Source organism: Glycine max, chromosome 5, assembly GCF_000004515.6.
Source record: "Glycine max cultivar Williams 82 chromosome 5, Glycine_max_v4.0, whole genome shotgun sequence".
Taxonomy (NCBI): Eukaryota; Viridiplantae; Streptophyta; class Magnoliopsida; order Fabales; family Fabaceae; genus Glycine; species Glycine max.
In genome coordinates, this window is record NC_038241.2 from 31,576,398 (window position 1) to 31,603,159 (window position 26,762).

General features: G+C 32.5%; 1 protein-coding gene and 2 pseudogenes across 3 annotated transcripts; 1 reads left to right on the forward strand and 2 right to left on the reverse strand.

Annotated features, from left to right (window-relative positions):
* Positions 1 to 385: 385 nt before the first annotated feature.
* Positions 386 to 890, reverse strand: LOC113001674 (probable WRKY transcription factor 21; annotated as a pseudogene).
* Positions 891 to 9,639: 8,749 nt separating this feature from the next.
* On the reverse strand, positions 9,640 to 11,659 carry LOC100815944 (berberine bridge enzyme-like 18; annotated as a pseudogene).
* Positions 11,660 to 24,420: 12,761 nt separating this feature from the next.
* Positions 24,421 to 26,576, forward strand: LOC100816808 (protein ROH1). Of its 3 annotated transcripts, none has more exons than XM_003524712.5 (2): positions 24,421 to 24,678; positions 25,084 to 26,576. In XM_003524712.5, the coding sequence occupies exon 2, from the start codon at positions 25,194 to 25,196 to the stop codon at positions 26,370 to 26,372; it is 1,179 nt and encodes a 392-aa protein (XP_003524760.1). In that variant the 5' UTR covers positions 24,421 to 24,678; positions 25,084 to 25,193; the 3' UTR covers positions 26,373 to 26,576. The 3 variants fall into 3 exon arrangements, with proteins under 3 accessions (XP_003524760.1, XP_006580014.1, XP_014631114.1); XM_006579951.4 differs by having other exon boundaries at positions 24,478 to 24,678; positions 25,099 to 26,576; XM_014775628.3 differs by lacking the exon at positions 24,421 to 24,678 and having other exon boundaries at positions 25,078 to 26,576.
* Positions 26,577 to 26,762: the final 186 nt, after the last annotated feature.

Below are 26,762 nucleotides of genomic sequence, written 5' to 3' on the forward strand. Positions count from 1 at the left end.
GATAATCTTCTTCCTAGTCATCTTCTTTCTTGACTACCCTACTGAAGTTGCACATGAAACGTCAAAAATTATGTGAAGGCTCTTGAATTCACTTGAGAAATGCCAATAAGTCAACTATACATGTATGCTTAGGAGTAAATTATGTGAAGGCTCTTGTGGCACCTTTACTGATCATGGGGAGGGATATCCGCAAGTTTGTTGCTGGTAGTAGGCACCTTAACTATCTTTTCACTCTATGTTTCCTGCAGAGGACGCACAAAACAATTAATTGAATGTGAAAATGAACTTTAATCTTTCAGATAACAGTCATTAATCATCAATGGTTAATAGTGTATATGAGACAGTAACACCAGAACACATTTGTTGTTGCTGAAATATATGACAATTAATTCAAATTTATGACATTATTGTTCCTTCGAAACATTATTTCTGCTTCATGTTTCATTTGTTGTTGCTGAAGGAAGTGGTAATGTGTTCATGAAGTTTGTCGGGTAAGGTTTAGAGGGCTTCTCTCATTGGAGCTCAATTCCAAACTAAGTTTTCCCATCATATAGATTGAATTTCTAACTGTTTGACCCAATCCCTGAATTGAATTCTCAGTAAAACTTGTATGAGGAAACTCCAGACATTTTGAATTTGGTTTTGCAAATTTGGTTGTCCAAGACAATACTTTCAGAAAAAGGGATTTGAAGTTTTTTGTGCTTCCTTACTCTTGCATGACCCAAACCACTATTTAGGAGTGAAACAACTTTCTTGAACCTCACTATAGCCCCTGCAGTTTCCACCATCAAATTCCTACAATGAACTTCATTCCTTGGCTTATACATCATACTCAAAACTCAATGACAGCTCTCAACAGCTGCTCTATTAGCTTCTTCAACATCCTCCATATTACCCTCTATCTGGGGTAAAAAAACAAAGATAAAAGGAACTAAAAAAAAAACCCCAACATACAAAGGGACACAAACCTAAGATAAGAACACCAGACTTCCTTCCTATAAAGAAAATTCTCTTCTTTTTTTTCTACAAAACACAGTGCACATTTGGACCCATGTGGCAGATTAGGATAAAGAGACCCACATAGAGAGAAACCCAATTTTCACCAAACAATATCTTATTTTTGGTTCAAGTTTCAAAATTCCAGGTCATGAAAGTGTTAATTATTGAAAATAACCAAAGACCTAGTAGATGTGAGAATTATTAACTGGGTGTTGAAGTGGCCTTCTAATGAGCAAAGGAAGCATACATTTTTGAAACAAATGTGGCTACTCAGCAGAGAAATGGCACCCAGTTTTTCCAATGAGACAAACTAACAGTAAAAGCATACAGGTATAGTCAACAAACTTCCAATGAGAAAAAGTAATAGTAAAAGTGCAATATACGTCACAGAATAGCCATAATAGAACTAGACCAACACCATTGGTGAGAAGAGTAGCTTAGGTAGTTTATTGACAATGTGGAGCATCTAAGTGTAACTGAAATCAACAATTTTGCTACCTTGAGCATTGGGTTTATGTGGCCTTGTGCTAGGTATGGGATGCACACAGAAAAAAAGCAGAGACAAACCAACAGAAGTAGCAACTTAGCATAAAAAACTATAAAACATGAACACCCACTCAAACTTAGCATACTTCTACCATCATGCAATAACCACATCACTCCTTCCAAACTTAGCATACTTCTACCATCGTGCACACAGGTACAACAACCCACAAAGAACACAAAGTTAACCTACGTACCTCGTGGAGAAAGCTTTGAGCTTTGAGCACCGATGAGTGTTTCAGCACCCTAGTACCTACCGGAGGAGTGTATGTAGGGTTTTCTTCGAGCCACAGTTCCAAGAGCAGTGTAGGGTTTTCTTCAGTAGGGGGTTCTGTGGGTTCGAGCGAGCGGTTTCCACCAGTGTTGAAAACAATGTGGGTGTCGAGCGAGCGGTTTCCGACAGATTTCAGGCGGGAGGAGAAAGAGAAGAAAGACTGCAGGGTTTTCGAGCGCGCGGGTTGTGAAATTTCAATGTTTTAACTTATAAACATAACAACATCGGTTTTTTAAGGATAACCGATGTTAACATCAACAAGGTAACATCGGTTTCTTAAAAAACCGATGTTAAGTTCAACTCCTTAACATCGGTTATGTCAAAACTAATGTTAACTCTATGAAGTTAACATCGATTTTTCCAAAATCGATGTTAACATATTCATCTTAACATCATGTTAACATCAGTTATTTAAATAACCGATGTTAACATGAAGTAGTTAACATCGGTTTTTTTAAAACCGATGTTATGTAACTCCATTTATTTACAAAAATGCCACAACGCTTTCGTTAACATCGGTTTTCATAATAATCGATGTTAATTGAGCGATGTAGAAAGCCTTTTTTTTAGTAGTGTAATGATGTTGAGCATGTATTCTATGTGTATTAGTGAGTTTTTGTGTGTTTGGGCCAGATGGATGGACTTTTGATGTATGAGAGAGGTAGGTGTACTTAGTAAAAGTCAAGGTGTAGAGAGTGAAACTAGAGAGTCACCTAAATTTTTTCATAAATCCTCATATTCAAAAACTTCTCACAAGTGAAACTCTTCATTTTTCACTCACTTTCTCTTCTCCAAGAAACCACCATTGGAGAAGCTTAGAGCTTTAGAGTTGTGCAAAAGGGAAGCTTCTTTCCTTCTCTTTTAATGTTTGTTGGTTGTCCCTAGGTGAGGAAAACCCTTCTCTTCCTCTCTTTGTATTCATTCTTGTTTTCCCCCATGAACATCCTTCAAAACTCCACGAAAGTGTTCATTTGCAAGGTTTTAATGTGTTTTCTATTGGTTTTAGAGTTTGGGATGGTATGAATGATATAGAACTATTGTAGAAGTGAAGGAAAACTTTCATTTTAAACCTAAAGTTTCTCCCTTTATTCCTGTCCTTCATCCCAAAGCTAACTCACTGAGTTGATAGGTAGGGGAAGCTCATGTCTTTCTTATTTAAATGTTTTGAAATGTTAGCAAATGTTTTGTTAAAGCTTAAATCTATTATTAAATATTTTGGATTGAAAAAAAATGATTTTGTTTTGATGAAAAATGATGTCTTGACTTAAAAATTATAACTTTCTACAGTTTTGAATCATTATGACCGATTAGATCGTGTGGCAATTGATTAAAATGAACTCCGACTCTTGATTTTGGATTCTGGGTTGATTGTAATCAATTACTGATAACTGCGTAATTTGAGTTAAATTGATAGTCATTTTTGGCTAATAATAATTGTAATTTCTTCACTTTATTGTTATTTTTAATGAAATAATGAAGAAATTAATATATTTGCAATTTTTATCAGCAGAATTCAAAAGAAGAAGAATTCAAGTGCTTTAAAGGAAAATTGATGCAAAAACGAGAAGAAAAAGCCTTGAAGAAAAGTTCAAAAAATTGGACAGCTTGCTTAGCACACAATCCAAGCATAATGTGCACCCTTGCTTAGCGGGCAAACTCAGGGTTAGCGTGAAGAAGGCCCACGAAAAAGTCCAAATGTGTGCTTAGCGCGAAAGCACACACTAAGCACGAAGTCAGCATGAAAAGTAAACTACCTTAGGCCTGTAAAAGGAGTAGGAAGCAGAAGGGAAAAACACACCGAGTCTCAGAGCTCTTTATTGAAGATATCCAAAGCCTGACCCTATCCCTTAGGAGAAACCCTCCTTCTTTAGTCATTCCTCCCTTTCTTTCTTTTAGTCATTGGACCCCTTCTTCTATACATTAGCTCCTAAAGTGTAAAGTCTTTCATGGCCAAAAGAGGTTAAACCCCCTCTGTTGGGAGCCAAGCAGCCAACACCCTTGTAATGTAACTGCTCTTATTATTTATTGAATGCAATTTTTATTTCTATTGCTTCTTTTCTGCTCTTCATCTTTATTGTATGGTCTGATCATCCATGCATTAGTTTTAGGGATTATACATTGGAAAATGATAATTTCTAAAGAACTGGGAAATGGCATATAATCAATTCATTGCTAGGGATAGAGTGACTTTGTTTTGCCTCTGGATACATCTTCATTCTTAATGCGATTTACTATTCCATCTTTGCAAAGGGATTTTGGAGGGAGAATAGATAAATTAGGCTCTTCATCATGAGGGATCAGGGTTGAGTGTCTTAGTAGATGAAGGTGGTTAGGCATGCTAGGCCCCAACATATTTAAATACTGGAGTTATCTTTTGCATTAATCTTGTTTATTTTTGTGACTCTTGTCTTTTTAATTTCAAATTCTTTCTTTCTTCTTATCTCTATTGCAATTTTTTTATCTCTTGCTTGCAAATTAGGTATACTTCAATTCAAGTACAAACAAAGTCTCTATGGATTCGACACTCGGACTTCCGAGTACTTTACTACTTGAGATAATTTATTGCACTTGCCAATGAGTTAACAATTACATAAGCTTGTAATCGATTACAATGACCAAAACTTGGTTAAATTAACCATGGATTTGAAAAAATGGTCTTCATAAAAGTTGTAACTATGGATGTTAGCTAACTAATGGATTTGGTTTCCCTTAACAATGTTGTGTATAATTCTAGAAATGCTGCTTAAATTAGTGAACAATGGCCAAGTGTTTGATAATAAGTAAAAGTTTCATATGGATTGTAATTTTAGACATAATATGCTTCTAAGCTAGGCTTTTGGGAAAACATAAAAGTTGGAGATAATCGTTGTAGCTTTCAAATGAGACAATAACCAACTTGACTAAGTTAGTATATCTTTATTTATCAGGTTGTTGTTGGGAATATTATATTGATGATGATAACTATGTTAATTAATTAATGTCTTAGATTTTGTTGGCTGATTTCTTGATGATGATATGGCATTGGGTTGAGATGATGTTGTTTTATGATTAGAGTTGACTTTATGTGAGATCATGAAATTCACATTCATATGAGTTTTAGTAAGTTGTTTACAAGAATTTAAGGTGTTAGAATCCCTAGATAGGTTAAGATCTTTAAGCCTTATTGTGGTAAGTCACTACTTGCGCTCATCTATTTTCGATAAAACCACACTCCTTGTAGGGTTAATTCGAGTCTCCCTGAATGGTTAGATCATAGAGCACGACTATGTTAAGGGACATACTTGAGTTAATCGCTCAAAGGTGAAATCATTCAGAAGTAAAGAGTCAACATGATATAGCATGATAGTTAGACATATGCATTGATATTTGTGACTTGAGAATGATATGTTCCTTGATGAGTTGTATAATTTCATTGATAATGGAAATGTGAAGGATTTTTTTGTGTATCTTGTGAAATGGTGAACTTATGTTAATTTCAAGTATATGAGGTTTCATTTCAAAATGAGCTTACTTTTACATTTTCTAGTGAACTATGATGATCGTGTCATTTGATAAAGAGTAAATTATGATGTAGCTTCTAAGGAGCATGTCATTCAAGGTTGAGGTGAAGTGGTGATGGACTTAGGAGCGAGATTCGACCTTCAATCGTTTATTTATGATTTGACTTAGTAGGGACCAGCTTAGGGTTTAAATATGATTTTTTTTTATTTATGTTGTATTTAATCCCTTAATAGAACATTATATTTGTTTGGAGATTTATTTATGATGTTTTAATGATGTAGTGCCTTAGGATATACATATCTTTATGTTTTATGTTTTGAGGATTTTTTATAAGTGAGGTTTATTTGACATGCTTATAATAATAAAAAAAAATTATATGTATTTTAGTTAATTAAATTATTTCAAGAGTTTTATAAGGAGTTAAAATAAATCTTTTCATGTTAAGTTTTTTGTTTTGAGTTTCATGTAATGACATCTGTTACAATCTCAGTTAATTTATCCTTTATTTTCATACAATTTTGAATACATTTCAATTGATCTAGATACCGATAAAAGGAACTATAAAAATTAGAAATGTAATATTTATTAACTAAAAGTCTTTACGAAGTCATAACTCAAAGTTTATAAATACAAAAAAGGTAAGGATACATTAAGAGTTGTTTTGATTCTTGACTACTAAAGAGTCCATTACAATTAAGAAAAAATAAATACAAAGGTAAGGATACATTAGCATTTATGCTCGATGTCTAATTAATTAGATCTATTATTTGCCTTCATAGTGTAGCAATAGGTCGGCACAACCTTCTTGGTAGATTTTAAACTCATTTTTCCAAGTTGGTGGTATTCCCTTGGGAAGCACCACTAAAGGTTTAGCATTAAGATACTTGCACCCTTCTCAATTCTCCCTTCCTCTAAGGAATAACCCCTAACTGAAGTTGAAGGATACCAAACTACAACTCTAGCTAGTGGATCTAGGACTGATTAATTATCTCTCAAAGGATGAAGTTAACTTAGACTAAATACTAGCTGGTAAAGAAGGATCGATCTAAAGGAAGATAGTGTTTAATCACTTAGAATATTCCAAAGAAGAGTTTACCTCAAGATGACAATGTTCCTTGGCCAAGTAATAAACAATCTTGGCTAAATAGTTTTCTTGGTCAATAGGGCATATTGTAAAAAAAAAAAAAAAAAAGTCGAAGATTGTTATTTTTCCTTTAAACATCAAATGAGCAAGATGATGGAAAATCAAGGTGAGCAACGCACCCCAGTTAGCCTTTATCTGGCAGGTAGAGGTGGGAATAGGTCAGGCCGCCCTACAGGGGCCTACGACCTGGCCTACATAAAGTCTGGCCTGAACTGGCCTATTTAATTAAAAGGTTAGGCTCAGGTTTTTTTAAAAGCCTATTAAATTAAATAAATCAGACATAGGCTTATTAAAAAGCCTTATAAGCCTGATAGACCGGCCTATATATATGTATATATACTTATATTATTTTTTGGGTATCAATATATACTTATATTTTTTTTGGGTACAATTATTTTAAAAAAAAACTATGAGACTTTGATTACACATTACTGCTCCATAACTTCTATCCCTATAATCAAGTAAGACTTTAATTACAATTTAGGTGAGTCATGTACCCTTTTATATTTCTCATTGTTTTTTTGGCTTTCCTATTTCTGTTAACGTTTCCTTTTCCTTTAACTTTCCTATTACGTGCCTACTCCAAAGCAAAGGAATATTAAAGATTTAATGTAAATAAGGCTTTTAAAAAAGCTATCAGGCCAGACTAGGCTTTTAAAAAGGTCAGGCTGAGCCAAAATAAAAGCCTTTGATAGGCTATAGGCCAGGCTCAGGCCTCAAAAATTCATCATAAGCTAGGTTCAGGCCTTTCAAAGCCTGGCCTAACCTGACCTATTCCCACCCTTACTGGCAAAAAATAAATATTAATTAGAAACATGTTTCAACGGGATATTTCGTATACATGTGGGGGTTTATCTAGTTTTTTGGTGGGCTTAGTCAAAATAACGGGCTGCCAATTAAACTTGAAAGCTTAATGCAAGTAGGCTATTGCTATGCGCACCAGCATAATTGTTGGTACACCTAACAAAATTAAAAAATTCTATTTTTGTTCTTCCGTAAAACTGATATGGATTAACGAATCTATAAGTCCAATACGGATACTACAATTCATATTAGCTTATGGATTGGCCAATCAGTATGAAGCCCAATCAATTTTTTTTTAATTTTTTCAAAAATATGTTTTACGAATTAATTTAAAATTAATGACCGGTAATAAATTTTGTGATAATTAATTTTGATTTAATAATTAATTTGTTTACATATATAAATTCATTTAAAATAAAATACATAAAAGTTAATTTACTTGAGGGAAAATTGATTTATTATAGTGAAATGCAAATATCCCATCGTGCAAAATGTTAATTGCAAAAAATTAATTACTAATTAAAAAATTTAACAATGCAAAAAATATTTTTTAATGAATAATTAATTTGATATAAAAATTACGAAAATAGATAAATCGTATTTTATATACAATTTCACAATGAAAAAAATCATATATCAAAATATGATTTGGCTTTTCATTTGTTTTAAAAAAATCTTTAATAACTTAAATCATATGCTAAAATATGAATTTAGTTTTTTTTTTCCTTATGAAATCGTATGTTGGGACACCATTTTTATTTTTTTATTTTTAATATAATGTAACCGTACTGTAGTGCACGATTTTAGTTATGTTTTTTTAAAATGGGACCAGTTGTCAATTTGTATCCCTCTCACTAAACTTTGCCACACAACTGTCAATTTTATTATCTTTCCTAGATAAAAAATTATGAATGTCTCTTATAATTTATTGGATTAACAATTAATTTATTTAGTTGGCAATGCGTGATTGTTACTCTCAAAATGATTTTACAAACAAAATAAATCAAATATAAATTCTGTCATTAAATAGATTGTTTTTCACGTGTATATATGTCAAATTTTGTTTTAAATAACACAATTTCATTTGCTTATAAAAAAAAAAGAAGCTACCTAGTTAGCCAATCTTTTATTGATAAATAGAAAATTTATCTAAAATAAAAAAAATATAAAAGTTAATTTACTTGAGGGAAAATTGATTTATTATAGTGATTTGTAAATATTCCATCGTGTAAAATGTTAATTGCAAAAAATTAATTACTAATTAGAAAATTCAATAATGTAAAAATATTTTTTTAACGAATAATTAATTTGATATAAAAACTGAAAAGACAATTTACAAAAGAGAAAAGATACTTAAAAAATGTTTATAAAAATTATGTTATCCTAAAAAATAAGAGCTTAAATTTACTATGCAAGGGTGACGACAAAACTTTATTACCCACCAAGTGTTTTTTTATGAAGCAGTGGGTATCTCTTAAATTAATTACTTTAAAAAATAATTACTTCAATAAATTAAATACATATGTATTTGAATTAATTATTTTAGAAATAATTTGTTTTATATTTTCTAAAATACTATTAAGAGTGCAACAATGAAAATTGTCAACTTCTTCTCTCTTTTTTGAATGCCGACAAAAAAATTGTGAGAAAATTATTTAAAAAATAGAGTAATAATAGATATTCCAAGACACGTTTTAAGCAAGGCCTCCTTACAACTGTTCCCCGTTTAATTTCCAACCTGTTTGTGATCCCCACAACGACAAGTGTCCAAAAGTAATGCTAGCTGCTATTGAGTGTTGTCCAAAAGTAAAGCACAACTTAGGATTAATTATGGAAATGGTTAGATTTTTTTAAAAAAAAAATATGACAATGGATATTTTTTTAAAAATTACGAAAATAGATTAATCGTCCTTTGATATAGATAACATAATGACAAAGTATGATTTTAATTTTCATTTGTTTTTTAAAAAAATTCTCTAAGAACTTAAATTGTATGATAAAATATGATTTTAGTTTTTTTTTCTAATGAAATGATATAGTGGGATGTAATTTTTATATATTTTTTTCCTAGTGATTTTGGTTATTTTTTTTAAATGGGTTTTATTTTTACGTTAAGATTTATGATTTTTAAAATTTTAAAAGATAAAAAATAATATATTAAAAATAAAGTGGTATATGAACGAATTTTATAAGTTGAACAATATATGATAATTAATGATGATTGAAAGATTAAAGATTATAAAATATTTGACATAATTCATTATCTATATGAACAATTATCACGATAATAATTTTCATTTTAACCTATTGAACATTTCTTCGATCTATTTAAAATCGATTTATCCATTTCATTATATATGTAACTAATAGTTGGTCTGCCTCATTGAAATTGTCGTATATTAAGATCAAAAACAAAATTTGGATTAGAATATTGACTCCAATAATCTTTATTTCGACGAGAGTGAGACTGAAATTTATAAGCCTTGTAAAAAAAACTTTATCTCTCCTTTTCTTTGATTTGAATATCTTATATACGTACTTAATTGAGCAATGACAGTCAACATAATGCTAATTAAGTTATATTGATGAATATGAAAAATAATTCATGGGCATAGACACCCAAACAGAAAAAAAAAAGGATAAAAGAGAGCCATGTAAATATTTCAAATATTCATTTATTTGTTTTATGCCGCATTAGATATACTGCATAAAAGTAAAATAACAAAGGAGCTTAATTATTTTATAAAGACATTTACAGCTCCAAGGTTTTCTACTTGCATGTTGAGTCCCTTCGACTTGAGAGGAGGTATGCTCTGTTCGTTTCTAAAGAAGTTTAGAGGATCAACCATGCTCTTCACTCTTGCCAATCTATTGAAGTTGTTTTTGAAATACTTAAGACCCCAAATGCTGGCTTGGCTGTAGCTTGTGTTGCCATTGTTATTATTTACTCCAATGTCAAGGTCTCTATAATTTAGATATGCAGCTCTAGGAGACTTTGAAACAAAAGGTTCCATATATTTGTACGCTCTCCTAATCCAGTTTATGTACTTTTGTTTTGCCTCCTCCCCTTCCTCTCGCCAACGCACCAAGTAATGAATATGGAATATGTTTCCAGATCTGTGAGGGAATGGAATTTCTGATTCTGAAATCTCATACATCTTACCTCCATAAGGAGTGAACTGAATAACAGCACCTTGAGCCTCATCTTCATAAAACAATGGCCATAACCCTTTTAACCCAACATCAGGAATCGGATCCCTCACATAATCAGATTTTCCTTTGAAGAATGGTAAATCACTTATACTTCTGTTCAGCAAAGACCATTTGTAAATTGAGACATATAGACAACTGAATCTATCCAACTCATCTCAGTACAATCTTCTCTGACCAAACCCAACTCTGGGAAGCTCTTTTGCATCAAGGGAATGAGTTGATCCACACCTCCAAGGTACATGGACTCAAATGTAGCTACTACTGTTGGCTTCCCATTTTGACTTGAATTTACCCTTTCCAAGTTGACCCTAATCATTAGTCCATTGTCAAGTTTATTTGCCACAAGTTGCCACTTATGAATTATCTCAGTTGCATTCTGTTCCAATGTCCTTGGAACATAGAACACTGTGACAGTTGATGGAACTGGAACTAGTTTTACCTTCCAAGCCACGATGACTCCAAAGCTTGCTCCCCCACCTCCTCTAATGGCCCAAAACAGATCCTCACCCATTGCTTCTCTATCAAGAAGATTACCATTCACATCAACTATGTGAGCATCAATTACATTATCAGCAGCAAGACCAAACTTATGCATCAAGAATCCATAGCCACCTCCACTGAAGTGGCCACCAGTGCCCACAGTGGGACACACACCTGCTGGGAACCCAAGTGTTGTGCTTTTCTCGCTAATTCTGTAGTAAAGTTCACCAATAGATGCCCCAGCTGGAACCCATGCAGTGTTGTTTTCCATTTCCACTTTGATTTCTCCAAGGTTTATGAGGTCAATGACCACAAATGGAGCCTTGGCAACGTAGGAGAGAGCCTCATAATCGTGGCCTCCACTTCGGGTTCGAATCTGCATGCCATGGCGTTGGGAACAGATTATGGTGGCTTGAATGTGGGAGACAACAAGAGGTGTCACAATGACAAGGGGTTTTGAGCTTACGTTGGAGAACCTAAGATTTTTAATGGAAAAATCTAGTATAGAGGAGTATGAGGAGTTGGTTTGGTTGTAAAGAACCTTGGAGATTGAGGTGGCGTTGATATTATGGGGATAATTGTTAAGACATTGAACAAAGTTTTCTTGAGTATGTGCTGAAGATGTAAATGAAAATAAAAGCGCTATGGCAACAACGGTAGAATATGAGCTTAGAGGCATAATTTTTGTTGATGGCATGGGATATGTCTGCAGTGATGTAGCCACTATCAGATGATATATATAATTAAAGAAGACTCCAAGATAGGTGAGAAAGAAAAGAATGGCAGCAAAACTAATAATAGCATTGAATCATTGGAAAGGGTCCCAATTAACAAAAGAACTAACGAAAGCACGCAGTGCGGACTTACAGGCAGGGGTGGGTAAACGGGTCGGTCCATCCCGCGTAAGGCCCGCCTGCATAAGTCCGCATTGGCAGTAGACTGAGCCAATCCACCCCGCTTCTTACACGGATCAAATAAATTGGTCTGCCCCCACCCCATGGACCCCGTGGGTCAAAACAGGCCGGTCTGCGGACCTAGTTTTAAAATAATTTCAATTTTAATAAAATACAATACAATCAAATTAAGTTCAATACATATGTAAATAAAATCTCAATAATTAATCAATTACATCAATAAAATAAAAAATATCTTAACAAAAGAAAATTAATGCAATAAATCTAAAATATGAAATTTAAACATCTCCAACAACAAATGATTGCATATTTGAAGTAGTTTGAGTCTTCTCTATCTCCACATTTAAGAGTACAATAACAAATGAATCAGCCCCAACAAAAATAGGATAAAAACAAATTCTAGAGAGAGAAAAGATGTACTTTGCGTGGTGGCGCGGTGGTGGGCCGAGGTTGTGCCGCTGTGATGTGTCGCGTTACTGCGTGAGTGTGAGTCGCGTTTTGTTTTCCTTGTAAGGGAAAGAGTCGTATGACTTGCTCGCATGCATGACTGCGTGGTAGAGAAAAAACTTGAGGAGAAAAAGTGTTCTTAACCTACTACAATGATAACGACGGTCAAATATGATGTGAGGTATTTCTTATAATAAAAATATATTGAAATATCTTTAAAAATATTTATTTAACAATTATTTTTAACTTAAATGATAAGAATTGATATTTTTATCATTTATGTCTTGCAGATATGAAAATGATATATTAAAAGAAAAAAAGATCGAGAAAATATCAAAAAAAGAAGATTTTTAGCATGTTATCACTTATCTTTTTTTATCTTAATCTTTTATTTTTGTTATCTTTTATCCTTCTTATCTTATCCTTTTTTATCTTTGTTATCTTTTAATTTAAATCTTTTATTTTTATCTTATCTAATATATTTCTTTATCTGTTATTTTAAAAGAAAAGTTTAAAGTGAAAAAGAGAAAATCAAACCTAATATAATTGGGCTAGAGTCACACAAATCAAACTTCGTGCGGGCTACGTGAAATCCGCATAGTCCGCGGGTTAAGCGGGACGGGCCCAAAAATATGACATAACCATGGGCCGTTTAAAAAAATTGCTCGCATGCATGACTGTGTGGTAGAGAAAAAACGTGAGGAGAAAAAGTTCTTAACCTACTACAATGATAACGGTCAAATATGATGTGAGCTATCTTTTATAATAAAAATATATTGAAATATCTTTAAAAATATTTATTTAACAATTATTTTTAACATAAATGATAAGAATTGATATTTTTATTAATTATGACTTACAGATATGAAAATGATATATTAAAAGAAAAAAAGATCGAGAAAATATCAAAAAAGAAGATTTTTAGCATGTTATCACTTATCTTTTTTTATCTTAATCTTTTGTTTTTGTTATCTTTTATTTTTCTTATATTATCCTTTTTTTATCTTTATCATCTTTTAATTTAAATCTTTTATTTTTATCTTATCTAATATATTTCTTTATCTATTATTTTAAAAGAAAAGTTTAAAGTGAAAAAGAGAAAATCAAACCTAATATAATTGGGCTAGGGTCACACAAATCAAACCTCATGCGGGCTGCGTGAAACCCATATAGTCCGCGGGTTAAGCGGGACGGACCCAAAGATATGACATAACCATGGACCGTTTAAAAAAATTGATCTGTAATCCACGCAGACCGCTGACCCCCGTGGGCCAGTTCATGGACTTGGACCCGTTTACCCAATCCTACTTATAGGATGATAGATTGAATGTAGAATGTGTCTGGGTTACATATTAGTTTTTTTTCTTTATAATATTAACATTAATTATTTATTAATTTTGTTGATGATTAATTTTAATAAAAAAATCTTACTCAAACATGACACATTAATTATATAACAATACTTAATTTTATTCACACTAACAATAGATTACAATTTATTTGAACCATAGTTTACGGGTTTTTTTTTCAATTTATCAATGTTATTACCGATATTAGGTATTTATGATCAGTTGTATATATTAGTATAGAACGATTTTTTTTCTAACTACACCTTCTCTCTTCTATCTTTTCCCAAATTACACATGTTTTTGGAAAATTTCTCAAAATATATCGTTTCCATGATGCATTGGGAAGTCGGGTTTGGTCACCCCGACTTCGTAAGGGTTTTTTTTTTTAAACTAATTTGTATGTTTAAATTTTTATTTTAATTTAAATTATTAAAATAATATAAATATTATATTACATAAATACATTTTTAATTGATTTTAAAAATACTTTTTATTAAAATAATTTTTTAATAAGAAAATAATATTATTAAATATAATTAGTTATCTTCTATTATTTAATTTATATAATACATTTTGTAGGTGAATATTTTTTAAAAAATTTGAATTTTATCTAATAATATATTTGCTTTGGTAAAAAAAATTAAAACTTTTAATATTATTAAAAAAAATATTTTTTTATTAAAATAATTAAAACTTTTAATATTATTAAAATAATATTTTGTTATTAAAAATTAAAAATTTTGATAATAAAAATTATTAAAATTTTCTAATAATACTATAATTATTTTCTCCAATTTTCTAATAAAGGAAAATAAAAAAATTTGAGAAAATTATAGTATAATTTTTAGTTATGATGTATATATTCTTTTAGCTAAATTTATGTGTCGTTGAACCATGGACTCGTGATTGATTGCATATATAAACGTATCATGTCACCCAACACTTTGCACAGTTGCATCAAATCAAATTGTGAGAGAAAACAGAGAGGACAAACAATGAGGTCAGAGCCTATTTGTGCATACTTTTATATCAATGGTGAAAGCATTCAAAGTTCAAGTGCAAATGCAATTTTCAGAGGTGACAAGACAAAGTCGTTACTCTTGAATCCAACAATAACGCTGCCAAATATAATCACCGCAATACAGTCATCAATTACAGATAATGGTGTTACGCCTATAATTAATGCCCTTTGGTATCGTTGTCCTGTATATGAATTCAATGGTGAAGTTCAATATAGGGAAATTAAAATTATAGACGAAGAAGGTGTTTTGTGCATGTTTCATACATTTGTCAATATGACAAGTGTAATATGTATGGAACTTAAAGTTGATGTTCATAATTCATTATCACCTACTCAAGTCTACAACCTAAGTTGGGCCGATATGGAGCAGAAGTTGGACAATTTCCTGAAATTAGAATGAATAATTTAACATATTTTGTTGTTGTATTGCGTTGAAGTTTTTATGTCTTTATTATGTAGTTGTAGTTGTAGTTGTTGCATGCTTGGAAGTTGTTATTTTCGATTTACTTAAGTAATAATAGTCTACACATGCATGATTTCAGAGATGTGGAGCGATGTCTCACCTAACCCTCACATGCACCGACAACCCCATTAAAGTGTGGTGTTGCACACTGTTCACTCGCATGCGTACGTTTATCCCATTAACATGTTTCTGAACAATCCGCGTGACCTTGGCATGCGATGCGGAACACTGCGATCAACAATCATCATGAAACGAACAGTCTGTCAAGTATATTAATGTGTCAGGTTGCACACTATTCACTCACATCTATACACTGTTCCATAGTTGCACAATATTTACTCACACGCACTGAATGTCCTACCTAACCCTCCCACCTAATCCTCGTAACTAACTTTACTGTCTAACCCTCTCACCTAACCTTCCAATCTAACTCTCTTACCTAACCTTCCAATCTAACTCTCCCACCTAACCCACATAACTAACTTTGTCACCTAACCCTCCCATCTAACCCTCGTAATTAACTTTGCCATCTAACTCTCCAACCTAACCTTCCAATCTAACTCTGGTACTAAACTTTCTCAGCCTATATATAATATCACCATTTGACAACAACATATCACACACAACAACTTTCTCACAAAACAACTCGATTTGTAACTCTTACACCATTTCCACTCATATTTCATAAGCACCACCATGGTTCCACCTAAAGAAATTGCGACCATCATTTACCATAATGGTCACATTGTAGACGACCCAGTTCATGGATCGATGTACACATCTGCGTACCTAATATTTTTTTACGCCAGTCGTTCTATTACGTTTACACAATTCATTCGAAAAAATAACAATCGTCTCCCTGCTCGAGCAACTAAACAAGTTGCATAATTGTTATTTCGTGTCCCTATTTCATTTCATCTTGGTCAGACACGTTTTATTTCAGCTCAACTATTCGACAATGATGATCTCAAAGACGCGATGGAAAAAATTCTCCAGAATCCATAATTGAATTCTGCCGAATTCTATGTTGTTACTGACCTTATTCCTCAACCGCAACCATCGTCTCCACAACCCTTATGTCCACAACTACAACTACCGTCTCCACAACAGTTACCGTATAACAACATAGACCTCAATAATCCAATCTTCATACAACAACTTTGAATCACAAGACCCCTTTGACATTTATACTTCATACACACAAATATTATCCGAGAACGATTCTTTTTTTCATGGCCAACAAACCTCCTTTGACCAACAAAACCATCCTTCATCCCCCTTTACGCCACCTTCACAACTACCATAAATGCAAACATCAAACTGAGATGAACATCTCATTGCTAACGAAGATCCCATTATATGATTTCATGATGAAAACATGAATGATTTTAGTGAGGATGAGGATCAACAGTTCTTTGATCACATCAATCACCAAAGCGATGACCAAACCAATGACGAGGGTGTTGGTAGACCAACGACACCTCTGTCACCTCCGTTGCAATATCAACAACCTAGGTGTCCAGTAGACTTGAACTTTGATCACCTATCACACTACATTGATCGACACCATTTTGTTCATCGGCAACACAATGTACAACCACCAGTCGGTATACTCGAGGTTGGCATGACCTTCAATGACAAAGCACAATGTATTCGAGCAGTCAAAGAATACAACATCAGAAATCATTTTGATTGCAGAACAATTTACTCTGACCAGAGAAGGCTAAACTTCATCTGCAAGTTATATGAAAATGGTTGTACATGGAGTTTGGGCGCATGCAATTCAAAGAGGCATAACAAATGGATTATCAAGAGTATCAGAGGTCATCACACTTGTCTCGTTCCGATGCTCAGACAAGATCATCGCCAACTCGACAAACACGTCATAGCACAAATCATCCAACCAATTGTCAAAACAAACCCAACCGTCTCCATCAAGACGTTGATTGCAGAGATCAAAACGTTCATGAATTATACCCCATCCTACAAGAAGACATGGTTAGAAAAGCAAAGAGCGTTGGAGATGATTCATGGAAATTTGGAAGAATCATATGCCAAACTGTCAAAATTTTTCGGAGCTTTGCAATCTTGTGTTCCCGGGACTATGGTCGCTGCTCAACATAATCCTTGTATGAGGGGGGAGAAATAGTACCAGGCAAAAGATTGTTTAAACGTGTCTTTTGGTCATTTGGTCCATGCATTAATGGATTTGCATATTGCAAACCCATAGTACAAGTAGATGGTACATGGGTTTACGGGGGAAGTATACTGACACATTGTTGATAGCTACTGCACAAGATGGAGCTAACCATGTCTTCCCGATTGCCTATGCCATTGTAGAAGGGGAGACAACTTCAGCTTGAGAGTTTTTTCTAAAGAATTTGAGAAGACATGTTATTCCGCAAATTAACATTTCTCTTATTTCAGACCGACACCCCTCAATTATAAGTGCCTGCAACAACCCAAGTAACTTATGGGTCCAGGACACATCCCATTTCTTTTGTCTGCGCCACATTGCACAAAACTTTCTTCGCGGTAACTCAAATTGCAAACATTTAAAGAAACCACTAATGTTGACTGGTGAGAATCTATTTTATTTATTCGTTATAATTTTCTTTCAATCAAATTTTATAACATAATAAATTGATTGAATATTTACAAGTTACGCATACACGGAGAAGATGCACTGACGACATCTTCGGGATATTCATGCGAATAAGCCAAGTGCAGCTGAATGACTTGATCAATTACCCAAACAAAAATGGGTACAATGCTTCGATGAGGGGAAACGTTGGGGACATATGGCTACCAATTTGTCAGAGTCTGTTAATTCCATGTTAAAAAACACAAGACATATGTCGGTGTCATCGTTGGTTGAGAAGACGTATTTCAAGACCGCACAACTCTTTGCTAATAGAGGTCGACGACAAACTCAGGTAATGATCAACTCCGGCTCACAGTATTCTGAAGTCGTCTTCGATGTAATGAATAGCGGTCAACAAGAATCTAATACACATATTGTAAATGAATTTGACAGACACAATCACACTTTTATTATAACAGAGACTCAATCCCCACTTGAAACACCTAGACCACCTGGAAGGTTTAGAGTAAATGTTACAATCCCAAAAGTGTGATTGTGGTGAATATCAGGCTAAACACTTACCGTGTTCTCACGTCATGGCTGCCTGTAAATCTATCAATGTTGATCCTATGACCTATGTGCCGATGTTATTCACTTTACAACACATCTTGCACATCTATGACAACTCCTTTGGTTTATTGCCACACGAATCAATGTGGCAAGAATATGAAGGAGATCAGTGGGGTCCTAATCCAAGGAGAAACAGGACTGCAAAGGGTCATCCCGTTTCAACTTGCATTCCTACTGAGATGGACGAAGACGAAAATGAACGAACATGTAGAAAAAATGTGGACTTTGCAACATGGTCATAGCAAAAATAATTGTCCTAATATATTCTCATCTTAAGTTTTTTCTTTGCCAAATGTGATTGTTTAAATATTTTATTGATAATGTAGTATAATGTTCTTCTATAAATAAATTGTTAAAAGCTTTAGTTTTATCATTTTTAATTAAATCTAATAATATAAATAAACTAATTATATTTAGTAAAATAAGTAAATTAAAATTTTTAAAATTCAGATTATTATACAAAATAAATATTTACTAAAATAAATATATTATTATATAAAATTCAGATTTTAAAACATATATTCACCCAAAAAATATCTTAAATAATTTAAATAATGTAACAAAAATAATTAAATTTAATAATATCATTTTCTTAATAACAAATTAATTTAATCAATAATATTACATAAATTAATTTAATAAATAAATAATTTTAAAATCAATTAAAAATAATTTTATATAATATAATATTTAATTTTAATAATATTTAAATTTATATAAGCACAAAAAAGTGGTGTAGTTTGAGAATTTTTTCCCAAACTAGTGTAGAATGGGTATATAGATGATAGAGAAGGTGCAAAAACCGATTGGAGCTAGTGGAAACTTGGATGGGACTTGAGGCTTCTAACAGCAGCTTCTGCGGTAACTAATTAAATGTTTCTTCCTTCTGATGCTTTCTACATAGAGAATAGTATGTGTATTCCATTTGCTTGAGTCTACATATTTGGTTGTATATGTGTCATGAGTAGCACATACAACCAAAATATGCATAGTTAAAATGAATTTGATTTGGTGCTTAAGAAAGAAGTGAAGAAGTGAAAGATCAGGAGTTCGATCTCTTCTGCTAATAAAAAAAACTAACAAATTAACAATTAACATTTATCGATAAAAACAAAAACAAAAAAAACTAAATATCATTGGTGGCTCTAATTTTGTTTTGAAGGGTATCTTGGCCTCTGGAGTGTGTTACACCCTTCTAGCATGGTGTGTGCGCAGGAAGGAACCTCTGTTTGCATCTGCTTTTAGTCCTCTAATGTTTGTAATAGTGACCCTTTCCGAGCCATTGGTACTAGATGAGTGTCTCAATGTTGGAAGGTGAATTGAGCAACTAAATTAGCTGTGCAATCATGAACCTTCAACTTCATTTTTTCAAGTGTCAATGCCTTATTTATTATGGTTTGTGTATGTACTTGTGCAGTCTAACAGGATCAGTGTTAATTGTGGGGGGATTGTACATGTTGCTGTGGGGTAAAAGCTAGGAAAAACGGATGGCGCGCAGTGAGATAGTGTCCTCAAAAGGCACTGTTCAATGTGAAGCAATCCACATTACCAAACCCATCTTTGGCATACAGTCAAAATGAAGCGTATGAAAAGATGATTGAAGCAACTACCAAGTGTTCCTCCCATACATTGTCATGTGTCAACTATTCTTAAGGTGAAAAATTCAACAATGGAACTTCAAGGGTGGACCTAGTGAAAAGTTTGAGTAATTTACATGAAATTTTAGTATGACAAAAAGAAATCCAGCAATCAAACATTTGAAGGTAGCAATTCATATTAGCAGTTTGTGGGTATCCGATACATTTGTTGTATATTTATTACTTTGCTTTAAAGGGATAGCCTTCAAGAAATTCACTTTTAAATGGGAGTACATTTAAATAATATTTGCAACATTTGTAGTACATAGTCATCAAAGGATTATTTAACTAATCCCCAACTCTTGTACGTTGATAGCTCAAATCTTAAACTCGTAATTTTTGGAAGCTTTTCCTAACTAACACCAAGAATTAATAGTATTTACAGTTTCCTAACTCATTATGCCATCCAGCCTACTGGCTATTGCTTCCTTCACTTCCCATGTTGCTTTCTGCACTTTATTTTTTCTTTTGGAATGTTCATTCCGTAGTGTGCCTTTTTGGCTTCCGGAAAGAGTACAGGAAGCAATAGCCCTGCTGACTCCACACAAATCAAAGAATCCTCAACACCTGCTGACTCTCTCACGCTAGAAGTTCCAAAATATTTAATAGTTGATGGGAATTTCATCATTGTACTAATGTCATGATTGTAACTTATTTGCATTTGAGAACTATAAATACAGTAATTCTCTTCTCATACATTGTTACTATGCTAATCCATTCAGTGATTTGAATTGTAGAGTGCATTTTTACATGTACCTACACTATTAAAAGATTTTATCATTGCTTCTAAAGGATAAAAGGAGAAAAAAAAAAGGCACAAGTTTTGGAGAGAAAAGTAAAGGAAAATGAGTATGCTTCTATTTCGTTTTTGCAGAAAAAATTCAGGTATGTCTGGAAGATATCTCAAGTGAACTGTCACCTAATTGAAAAATTAAGTATCACGTTGATTATGTGCCTAAAATGAAAGTAATAACGTGCATAAGACATAGGATTTCAACATCAAGATAAAAAAATTATTTCCTAAAGTTATCATTCCAGAATTACGGAATCCAAGTGTCTGTAAAGGATTCACTGAATATGGTAGTTGGCTAATTATAACTACACAAGCAAAGAGAATTAAAGAAGCATTGACTTGCCTTATAAGACAGATTTGGAAAGATCTAGTTGCTAAAAGTTTTACAACAAGGGCTCAAAAAGGAAAAAAAAAAAAAAAAGGAAAATCACAAGCTCCTCTATGTAGTCCATGTTTTAGAATAAAGATCACGATAAGGAATAATTATGTCCGAGTCATTTAGGAAATAATTAGTTTTGAGCTTGTATGTTATTTTAACATTTTATGTTTTATGTACACCAAAAGCATTTTTTATTTTAATAGTGGCCTTGACTTTATTCCTTTTGGGTTCTTAATGTAAGACTATAAATTGCCTCATAAAGCTGGAGAAACTTTTTTTTTGGTACATAAAGGCTGGAGAAACAATTAACAGTAGAATTTGAATAATAAAAAAATTGAGTTTGTTTATTCAGCATTCTTTACGAACTATTCCTGAAAATGTCAAAGAGTCATAAAAAAAATTCTCTTTTTTTCAATTTCTTGCTACCAGTGTCATCATATATAGGCCAATGTAGACCCCATGAGTTAAGTTTTCCCTAGTTGATCGTAGACACAAGTTTTTTGGAGTTTTACCTATTAATAAATTTATCTACACCAAATAATAATAGGCATAAGTTGTTGAGTTTTACCTACATTGGACAGACATATTTTTAAGTTTTACCTATACTAATTCATTACTGTAGACAAAAGGAGTCCATAGTTGTAGGTATAGATTATTTTTCTTATAGTGATTGCAACTCTAGTGAATGCGCAATGTGTAATGTTGCTAAGTTTCATGCAGAGTGGATATACATGTGGATCTTAGACATGATCACCTGCTACCAGAGAATTAATCATTTAGTAACTTGTTATGATGATGTCATGATACATTTGTCTAGTGCTTGTTAATTTGGGAATGGGGTGGTGATTATGATCACCACCATTGGTGCTGCTTGTGCTTTATGTTGTATATACCTTACTAAGTGGGCACACAAACAATTACTGCCAGAACTCTAGTGTGGGCCTTGTTCATAAATGCTAATAACAAACATGGTGCTTCCAGATATCAGCTATGATTGTTAATTAAGATGAGTTGAACAAATTGCAGATACAAGTAACCGTCTAAGCAGACTTCTTAACCACTGTCTTTAGATGTCAAGTGGGGCACCTATAGCCTGGTCTCAATTTTAATCCCACTGAATTATCCTAACTAATCCTATCTAAGAACCTGTATATTATAAATTTGTATTTTATAAGGAAGTGGATAAGTATTTTTGTTTTAGAAGTTTTTATTTAAAATGGGAAATGTTATGGTTGTTGGCCCATGTGATATATATACTGGTCGAAGTTTGAAAATGTTTAGGTGAATAGACTGTCATTTTAACCATAAAGAAATTATACAAAATTATAATTCTCTAAACTATAAAATGTCAACGGGTTGGTTAATGCATGATTTTTCACGCAATCATTTAAAAACGGAAAGTTATCATACCAGACAACAATACACTCATTCATGCCTGGAGTTTTATTCTCGTTCTTAATTGATGTTTATACTTTTTAATTCATTTCAGTTGTTCGCAAGGATAAGGTTTCTTTATATAATATCAGTTGTACTTATATTAATTCAAGCTAACATGTGTGGCATGTTTAAATACAGATGTTCACAGAAGTTCTGGGTGTGCAATCAGTTGCAATTAAATACTAGCAGCTGTGCTGATGTAAACATTAATAAGAGGACAAGTGATGTCTAGCTAACAAGCTCTATTATAATGTCATTGATTATCCCTTCTATTTTAGTTTTTCCTTTGCTGCTGCCCTCTATTTTAGGTTGAGTTGTCATTTTTTAAATTGGATTTTTAAACGTGACCGTGAGATGACAACGTGTTATTAATAAAATGATGTCTAGAAATTTTTTTAATAAAATAATGTTACTAGAAAATTAAATGAAAATGGAAAAGAAATTGCAGCCGAACATTTTTAGTTGTCAGTTGAGAAAGACAAGACAAGGTGTGCAAAGCATGTTTATATATAGAGAGGAAGGATAAAATTATCCAGATAATTTTCATAATTATTTTATTATTTTATAATTTATAATTAAATAATATTTTGTTAAAGTTAATTATTGGATTGAAAGTTAATTTTATATATGAAATTTTTTATATTAATCTAAAACTATTTAATATTTTTTTTATATAGATCAAAATTCATGTAATATAATCATTTTTAAATATATTAAAATATGAATTATTTGATTATTTTTTATAATTATTTAATTTTGATAAAATTTAACACAAACGATCTTAATAATATATAAATATAATTCAATAGTTGAATCAATAAAAATTTCTCCTACATACACACACATATTTATATATATAGTTGTCAAAGTTATAAAAATTATGTAATAATTATCAAAATTACACTGATATAATTTGATCATTCCTCATATATATATATATATATATATATATATATATATATATATATATATATATATATAATCTTTTTGATTCCTAAATTTGTAAATCAGTGATAAATTATTTTCTAAATAAATAAAAAATCTGATATAGTTGAGTGTGTGATATAGTTCTGAGTGTGTAAAAAGTACAATAATTATATCATGTATAAATTAATTTTAAAATTTTACAACTTAATATCAAATTGATATTTTAAAATATAATTTAATATCAAACTAATTATTTAATATTATAATTTAATGATATAATAATTTCACAAAAAGACAAAATTATTATACTTTTTCCAAATTGAAGAACTGAATTAGACTTCTCATTTTATTAGATACTAAAATGCTAGTTTTGTCTTAATGCAAAGTGAAAATATTTCTTTTTTTAATAACTATTCATTTTATATAATACTTTTTTTAAGCAGTATCATGTTGCATATTTTTTTAATCTATATATTCAAAATCTGATAAAAATATTATATATCAAACATAAACAAATTAACACACTTGATGATGATCATAATAATAATGAAAGAAAAAGAAAAGGAAAAAAGTAGAATACAAATTTAAAATAATTGATCAAGTGATAAGATTAATTCAAGTTTAAAAAAAACTATAATTAATTTAGTTCAAATAAATTGAAAAAATTAACCAAATTAATTTAACTGATTTTAATTTTAAATTATCAAATTCATTGATTCGATACACACTAGTAATAGAATTTAGTACCAAATAATTTTTCTCATACCCTTAAAACGGGGAATATTTTCGGCTAGGAATTATTTAAAGAAAGACATATATAACGTGTTATAAATTTATAATTATTTATAAGTATATAAACATGCCCTTCAGACAAAATTTCTGCATATATTCTTACATTTTTCTAATTAACCTTAAAAAAAAAAAAAAAAAAAACGTTGTCTTGTCAGGACTCTCTACAATAATAATTTTCCAACTACATCGCTTTTGCTTCCCCAGAACTGGCGTAAACCAAAGCCCCCTCTGGCTTTGGTCCTTCGCTAGGGTTCGGGGATTCACCATTTCCCATTTCGTCGCTTCTTATTTACCCCCAGAAATCCCATGATCCTCTTCTCTCGTTTCGACACTTCTCAACTTCTGAGGTACACTTCCTTTAATCTTTAAGCTTTCTTACAAGATGTTCCTGCACATTTTTTTAATTTTTTTTTTCAAGTGGTGGTGAAGTTCTATGAAGCTCGACAAGTTTTTAAGGTTGTTTGAGCATATGGGTATCTTTGTTAGAGATCAAGGTTTGACTTTTATTTGAGTTTTGCTAGTTTTTGAATTTGAAGGTGACGAGGGTCATGTTGTTGAAAGTTGGAATCTTTTGTGATTTGGGTTTCGATTTCAGTATTGGGATTTGGTTGATCTGTTTACTCGGATTTATGTTTTGTTGATAGTCTTAAGGTTTTCAATTGGGTATTGGGTGTTAAGCAATTATGTTGGACTGTTGAGGGTATTTTAAATTCCTTGGATTCAGTTACTTATAGGAAGCAAAACTGAAACAGGGAAATTCAATGCAGCTGTTTCTGAGGGGTCTCATGTGATTTCTGTGGTTCTGGTTCGGTTTATCGCTGATCTTGAGGAGGCTTTTGCTGAGGTCTGTGACTCTGTGACAATGCCTTCTACAGAAAATCAGGGCTCTTCGTCGTCGTTTTCCTCGTTTGGCCGTTCCATATTTGGTGCCAGGCAGGAGCAGGTTCATTCTGTGGAAGCAAGTAATGAATCTGATTCCTGTAATTTAGAGCTTGGATTGTTCCAGAAGCATGTTACAGATCGGTTTCAAGTCCTTTCTGCGGCTAGTGATGAGGAATTTCTCTCAATTGATTGGATTCAGAAGCTCCTTGGAGCATTTATCAGCTGCCAAGAGGAATTCAGAGCCATTCTGTTGAATAACAAAGAGCAGGTCACGAAACCCCCCTTTGATCGCATGATTTCTGAATTCTTTGAGAGGTCGGTGAAGGCACTTGACATTTGTAATGCTAGCCGAGATGGGATTGAGAAGATTCGCACATGGCAAAAGCATCTGGAAATTGTGTTTTGTGCCTTGGGTTCGAGTAAGAGAGCATTAACTGAAGGCCATTTCCGGAGGGCAAGAAAGGCACTGATGGATTTAGCATTGGCAACGCTTGATGAAAAAGAATCTGGATCAGTTTTTTCTCAGCGTAATAGGTCTTTTGGGCGACATAACTCAAGCAAGGATCATCACTCCTCATCAGGGCATTCAAGATCGCATTCGTGGAGTGTCTCTCGTTCCTGGTCTGCAGCCAAGCAACTACAATCCATTGCGAATAACCTTGTTTCTCCCCGTGCTACTGAGATTGCTGCAGCAAGTGGGCTTGTGATTCCTGTTTATACAATAAACTGTATTCTCCTGATAGTTTTGTGGACCCTTGTTGCAGCCATTCCTTGTCAGGATAGGGGTCTAAGCATTCATTTTTCAGTCCCGCGGCAATTATCCTGGAGCACTCCCGTTACCGCACTTTATGAACGGATCACAGAGGAGTCAAAGAAGCGAGAGCGCCGAAACTCAAATGGTTTGTTGAAGGAGATATATCAAGTTGAGGTAAGCAGCCGACGCTTGACCGACCTCATAGATTCAGCTCAGTTTCCGTTGGCAAATGACCAGAAAACGGAAGTTGAGCGCGATGTGATGGAGCTAATGAGTGTTTGTGAAGCTTTCAGAAATGGATTGGATCCATTGGAGCGCCAAGTGAGGGAGGTCTTCCGGAAGATAATGGCTTGTCGAACTGAGGGGCTTGATTACCTCGGCACGTCAAGCCATACGGAGCAATGAAAATGGTGGGTTGTTGATGAGCTATCAGATGTACAAATTTGCGGAACTGTGTAGATTTACATCTTACCATCTTTTTTTGAGAGGAGTGACTCAGCAAGATAAGCAGACAAATCTTTTATCACTCTTGCAATGCATTGTATTAAATAATTAATCTCAGTACTTGTGTAAAAAAATTAAAAAAGAATGGTCAGGTTACTTGTTAAATAGTTCATAGTTTCTTTTCTTTATCATATAAAATGGTGTTTTTATTGCACATGCATTTTCTTTAGACTCATATATAAGTAAAAATAACTAATTTCACATTAATTAAAAAGTTAGTTAACATCATTTAATTTTATTAATCTTAAGTAGAAAATAAGATTATTTTTAAAATATCCGTTCATTGGAATT